This window comes from Triticum dicoccoides, chromosome 5B (genome assembly GCF_002162155.2).
Source record: "Triticum dicoccoides isolate Atlit2015 ecotype Zavitan chromosome 5B, WEW_v2.0, whole genome shotgun sequence".
NCBI classification, from domain to species: Eukaryota; Viridiplantae; Streptophyta; class Magnoliopsida; order Poales; family Poaceae; genus Triticum; species Triticum dicoccoides.
Genome location: NC_041389.1, coordinates 515248066 through 515254670, shown reverse-complemented (window position 1 = coordinate 515254670; position 6605 = coordinate 515248066). Strand labels below are relative to the sequence as shown.

Here is a 6605-nt window from a genome sequence, read left to right as displayed (position 1 = left end):
CACCTCCTCAAATCATAATTCCTCAAACGTGAGGATTAAAAAAAGTTTGAAGCTAACCGAACCCTCAAACTTAACTCTTCAAATAAACTAGACCCCAGATGAAGTCTCTCTCCATCTTATTCTTTCTTCCTTCTTATTTCCGCAAGGCGAACAATGACTTCTAGGCGTAGATGATGTCCAAGAGGTAGCTAGGGCCTAGGATGGATGACCTACAAAAATAATTTGATAGAGGCTCTGTGAACGTGACGTGTGTGTGCGAGGACGGAGTTGAGAAAATCGGCGAAATTCTTCATCCACGGGCGACGTTTTGGGTAATTCTTTGTTTGAATGTGTTCTTCCCCTTTTCGTCCTCATTTGACTCGATGTCGTGATCCGGAACACACGGTTCACCGAAATAGGTGATGGTGCCTGTTGTCATGTAAGTGCTCCTCTGTAGAAGCTTTTCTCTAGGTCACTTTATGCAGGTTGTTGTGTACGTGTTGTTGTGGGTCTTTTGTTGTTCCGCCCATGGTCGGGGATGGAGGGGAGGAGCGTGGCCGTGCCCAAGAACGACGGGGAGGAGCTCAACAATGACCGGATGGGAAATGGAAGAAAAATTTCGCCGGAGGTTGGTGGGGTGGAACCATGATGATCTCGTGGCGATGAGGGGTTGCGTCAACGGTCTGGGCACTGGGCTGGAGCGGCGCGGCGGCGCGAATGGAATCGACAGGAGGCGTGGGCGCTTCTCTGAATCTTGTAATGAGAATGAGCCCTGGCTACTCAAATTAGGAAGAAGGGGCAATTCTTCTCAAAATTTTGAGGAGTTTAAGGTTTTGAAAGTTCTTCTCAAAGGAATTTCGAGGAATGAAATCGTTGTTATTTATGTGTATAGGTTGTTTCATTCATATAATTGAATTCTATGAAATTATTTCCAAGGACACTTTTTGCATTACATTCTTTAGAAATTTAGCATCCTACTGAATTCTTAGGAAATCCCCTACGGATTCCGTGGCACTGCTAAATGCTGGCTAATTAAGCATGCGCCCTGCACTTGACTTGGGGACGAGGCGCAGTGGAACCAGCGGCGGCGTGACCAGCCCCGGCGTCTCAGCCATATCCAGACGCGTCCCGGCGGGGAGCTCCCAGTCGAAGTGGCGGACAAGGCTGGCGACCGCGATCTCCAGCACCGGCAGTGCGAAGTTTATGGCGGGGCAGATTCGCCGGCCGGCGCCGAATGGGAGGAGCTGGTAGTCGTTCCCCCTCACGTCCACGTCCGTCGCGCTGGCGCCGTCCAAGAACCGCTCTGGCCGGAACTCCTCCGCCGCGTCGCCCCACGCCGCGGGGTCCCTCGCGATTGCCCAAGCGTTGATGAAGAGCGCCGTCTTGGCGGGGATCTCGTAGCCCTGGACGACCGCCGCCGTCGTCGACTCGTGCGGGACGAGGAGCGGTGCCGGCGGGTGGAGCCGGAGCACCTCCTTCAGCACCGCCTTAAGGTACCCCATCATCCTCAGATCGTCTTCCTCGATGGTTGGCTTGCCGTTGGCGATTCGTGTTACCTCGTCCTGCAGCTTGGCCATTACCCGCGGGTTTCCGATGAGCTCCGCCATGACCCGTTCCAGCGTGATAGATGACGTCTCAGTTCCGGCGAAGATCATGTCCTGCATATCAAGAAACGGCCATGGAGCAGAGGATCAAGGGAAACGACTTAAGTTAAAATTTGCTGAGAAATTTAAAGCGAATTCTTCGGCGATCACCTTGATGATGCTTTTGATGCGATTGTCGGTGAGCTCGAGCCCGGCGGTGCCTTCTTTCCTCAGCCGGAGCAAGACGCCCAAGAAGTCCTCCTCCCCTGCGCCGTTGTCACGCTTCTTCTCAAGGTGCTCGGCCATTATCTCGGATAAGAACTTGTCCCACGCTTCAACCTGGACGTCGATCCTCTTCTCCAGCCCCGTTGCCCACCTAACCATCTTTGCCGCCGCGCCAGGAAGCACGTCCTCCGCTTGGAGCCCCGACATGAACGCCGCGGAGTTCCCCATGAGCTCTTTCATCTTCTCCGCCGTGGCCCCCGCGGCGCCGGCGGCTGCGCGGGTCACCACCGAGTTGCTGTAGGCGTACAGAAGCTCCCTCAGCTCCACGACCTCACCCGCCTCCGCCGCGCGGCGGGCTGCTGCGACGAGGGTCGCCGCCTCGGCGGCGCGCACGGGGGCGAACGAGTCGGCGCGGCGCGGGGAGAGGAGGTGGATGACGGCCATCTTCTTGCTGCGGCGCCAGGCGTCGCCGTAAGGCGCGAACGATACGTTCATGCAGCCGTACGTCAGCTTGTCCACCGGCACGCTGGGCACGCGGGAGGCGAAGGCGAGGTCGTGGTTCTTGTACAGGTCCGTTGCCGCCGCCGCCGTGGACACCACCAGCGTCGGCCTGCGCCCGAGCTGCAGAAACAGGAGACCACCGTCGGTGCCATACCGAGAGTGCAGCTCGCGCAAGGAGCGGTGCGGGAGGCTGCCCATCAGGTGCAGGTGGCCGACCAACGGACGCGACGGCGGCGAGGGCGGGAGCTTGCTGCTGCTTCTGCCTGGAGCCTTCCTGATGACAACATAGATGACGGCGAGGAGCGCGGCGACGCCGGCGACCAGCACGAAGTACGGAGACATCCTCAGTTCCTCAGTCCTCACTACACTGGACTACTGGAGGCTGTGTTGTCCGATTGGCTCGATGATAATGGTGCTCGAAACTTCAATCTGTCACGGCAGTGTTCTGGTCTTTCTTTCCTGATCGTCACGTTGTAATCTGTCGCTCGTGATTTCGTCCATGTGACGTGATCGGCAAACCTTTGCAACGAGGCCAAGCTTGTGCCACATGTTTGGTCTGAACTCTCATTTTATTTGTTTCGAACAAAATTCCTACGTATTACTCCCTCCATTCATTTTTTATGAAGTGTAATTTTTTCAGGGTTCATAAGGTGCAAAGGAAAAGAAATAGGTAAAATCTGAGGCTAATCAAAAGAAATAGGTCAGTCTTCCTATATACAACTCCGACGGATCTCAGGGGATTCGGTCGGTTTTTGTCTTCGGTGGATAGTATTCGTTCCTCTGTGTTCATGTGTTTACAAGTTTGATCCTTCTTATCGACGCTTCTCGTCATTGACGACAGTTGTTGTTCTGGTGTGCTGATCCTTTCGGGCTTAGCATGACAATGTCTCAACTGTCTACCACAACAAGGTTTTACCCGTCTCCAGTGAGGGAGGGACGATGACGACGGTGTGCCTTCAACTCGCTCCAGTGCTTCTAGTCGTCACTAGGTGGTCTATGGATATGGACGTAATTTTTGGTACGTCTATTGTTCTTTGTATGGCCATGATGTTTGGTGAAGCCCCGCGCTACCTCAAGAACCTCACCTTCTCCACTCACCAACAACGTCAAACCATCATATGAAGCAACGGATCGACGACATCACCGTAGTTCTCAAGGCCATCCAGGAGCAGAACACGGTCATCTAGAAGGTGGTGACGGTGTGTAACGACGTGTTCGAGGCGCTTAAGCCGCCCATGGAGGAGTTGACCCATGGAGGCCGACTATGGAGGCATTAGTAGCAAATCTGAGGACTGGGATGGGTGGGATGTGCGAGGAACTGGATTTGGTGGCACGAAATTTGATATTGGTCCTCAAACCCTTTGATATGTAGTCGCTCATCCCGCGCCTTCCTGATGTCTAGCCGAGCAACATCAGTGACCTCGATTATGGGCCAGGTGGCCACCACGTCGAGATAACACCATGGGGGTCTGTCATCGACGTGGTTACCATGTTCGTGTTGTGGGCATGCACGCCTTTCCTAAACCCCTCCCTCGTCCTCCCCCGTCAGAGTAGGTATCCTCCAACCCTCATTAGTTCAACTAAATGAACTAAATCTCCAAAATTCACTTCATTTTTGAAACTTAAGTTCATTTGATTGATCTAAGTAGGGTCGGAGGGTACCCTAAAGGTTCCAAATTTGCATCCCTAGGGGGAGATACCACGAAGTTGGAGAAGAAATTATGAGTCGTATTTGAGGGTGTTCCATATAAATTCCGCACTCTGGTTAGATACAACATCAATGCATTTGCATGTCTTGCTTTGTTGTGGTTAGAAAATGTTGGGTGAGATTGGGAGGAAATGAATTTTGAATTATTCTATGCTCTGGTAGATGAACAATTCGGCCGTAACGAATTCTAAGTGTTGTTGCATGAATTGTTTCATTTGCGGCAAACAGAGTCAGTTTCTGAATACACAGTTGGGTTCAATGAAACTATGCACTCACTATTGGCTCCTAGCAACAATCGGGAATGCCCTTTTCCCTTCTTAATACATTGATGTGTTAAAGGACGAGATTCATGTCATTGTTCTTGTGCACAATATCACGGTGCTGCCGTTTCGCTTACCTACTTGTAGAAAGAGGTTGTTTCCTGGTCGGTTTCTTTCATCCGAATCTAGTGGTATCCTGAATATGAGTCCAAGAAGCATAGGCGCTTGCACACTATCGTGGAGTTGATTATCTGATCGATCCTTGGTAGCGGGAATGGGTCCTTGGGGCACGCCTTGTTGAGGTCGGTGTAGTCCACACACTTGTGCCATGTGTTGTTCTTCTTCAGCACCATCACGGGGTTTGGCAGCTACTCGGGTGTGCGACCTCCCTTATGAACTTGGTCGTGAGTAGGTGTGCTATTTCTTCTCATATCTTCATTCATTTCTCTGTAGCGAAGCGCCGCAGAGCCTGCTTTACCAACCTCATGTCCTTGCGAACATTTAGGCGGTGTTCGGCGTTCTCTGCTGGCACTCCTGGCATGTCGGCGGGCTTTCATACGAATATGTTCTAGTTGGTTCAGAGGAAGGCGAGGAGCTTTGCCTCCTGGCCCTCCGAGAGATCTCCCCCAATGGTTACCGTTTTGTCGGGGTCTTCGGGGTGGACTTGGAACTTTTTGGTCTGCTTTGCCGGCTGGAAGACAAGACTAATGACCCACAAGTATAGGGGATCAATCGTAGTCCTTTCAATAAGTAAGAGTGTCGAACCCAACGAGGAGCAGAAGGAAATGACAAGTGGTTTTCAGCAAGGTAATTTTTGCAAGCACTGAAATTGTCGGTAACGAGTAGTTTGATAGCAAGATAATTTGTAACGTGCAAGTAACGATAACGGTAAATAAAGTGCAGCAAGGTAGCCCAAATATTTTGTGGCAAAGGACATGCCAACACGGTCTATTATAATAAGCCAATAGTTCTTGAGGGCACATGGGAATTTCATCTAGTCACTTTCATCATGTTGGTTTGATTTGTGTTCGCTACTTTGATAATTTGATATGTGGGTGGGCCGGTGCTTGGGTGCTGTTCTTACTTGAACAAACCTCGCACTTATAATTAACCCCCTCGCAAGAATCCGCAACTACGAGAAAAGTGATAAGGTAAAATCTAACCATAGCATTAAACATATGGATCCAAATCGGTCCCTTACGAAGTAGTGCATAAACTAGGGTTTAAGCTTCTGTCACTATAGCAACCCATCATCTAATAACTACTCCACAATGCATTCCCTTAGGCCCAAAGATGGTGAAGTGCATGTAGTCAAAGTTCACATGTCACCACTAAGGGAATCACAACATACATATCATCAAAATATCGAACATATAGCAACTTCACATGATTACCTGCAACATGACTTCTCTCGTGACCTCAAGAACAAAAGTAACTACTCACAAATGATATTCATGCTCAAGATCAGAGGGGTATTAAATAGCATAATGGATCTGAACATATAATATTCCACCAAATAAACCATATAGTAATCAACCACAAGATGTAATCAACACTACTAGTCACCCACAGGTACCAATATGAGGTTCCGGTACAAAGATTGAACACAAGAGATGAACTAGGGTTTGAGAGGAGATGGTGTTGTTGAAGATGTTGATGAAGATTGACCTCCCAAAGATGAGAGGATTGTTGGTGATGACGATGGATTCGATTTCCCCATCTGGGAGGGAACTTCCCCCGGCGGAATCGCTCTCCCGGAGGGCAAAAGTGCTCCTGCCCAAGTTCCGCCTCAAGACGCCCGCGCTCCGTCCGAAAGTCCTCTCTTTATTTTTTTCTAGGTAAAAAGACCTTAAGTACCAGAAGATGGGCACCGGAGGTGGGCTGGGCTGGCCACAACCCACCAGGGCGCGCCCTGGTGTCTTCTGGTCACTAGGTGCCCCCCCGGTAGTTATTTGCTCCAATATTTTTTATACATTCCAAAATAATTATCCGTGAAGTTTTAGCTTATTAGGAGATGTGCAAAATAGGTATCTCTGACGTAGCTTTTTCAGGTCCAGAATTCCAGCTGCCAGCATTCTCCCTCTTTGTGTAAACCTTGCATATTATGAGAGAAATGCATAAAAACATTATAAATAAAAGTAGGAATACATGATGCAAAATGGACGTATATCAACTCCCCCAAGCTTAGACCTCGCTTGTCCTCAAGCGAAAACCGATATCAAAAAACATGTTCATATGCTTAGAGAGAGAGAGGTGTCGATAAAAACAAAATAAGGACATAGTAGCATCATGCTTATTATTATAACAACAACAAACTTTATTATAAAACATTTATCATATAACTTCTCA

General features: G+C 49.7%; 1 protein-coding gene across 1 annotated transcript; it reads right to left on the bottom strand.

The window, feature by feature from the left end:
- Positions 1-834: 834 nt before the first annotated feature.
- LOC119311256 (cytochrome P450 71A1-like) lies at positions 835-2808 on the bottom strand. The gene is made up of 2 exons (XM_037586894.1): positions 1734-2808; positions 835-1637 (listed from the first exon to the last, which is right to left on the bottom strand). The coding sequence occupies exons 1-2, from the start codon at positions 2628-2630 to the stop codon at positions 1008-1010; spliced, it is 1527 nt and encodes a 508-aa protein (XP_037442791.1). The 5' UTR covers positions 2631-2808; the 3' UTR covers positions 835-1007.
- Positions 2809-6605: the final 3797 nt, after the last annotated feature.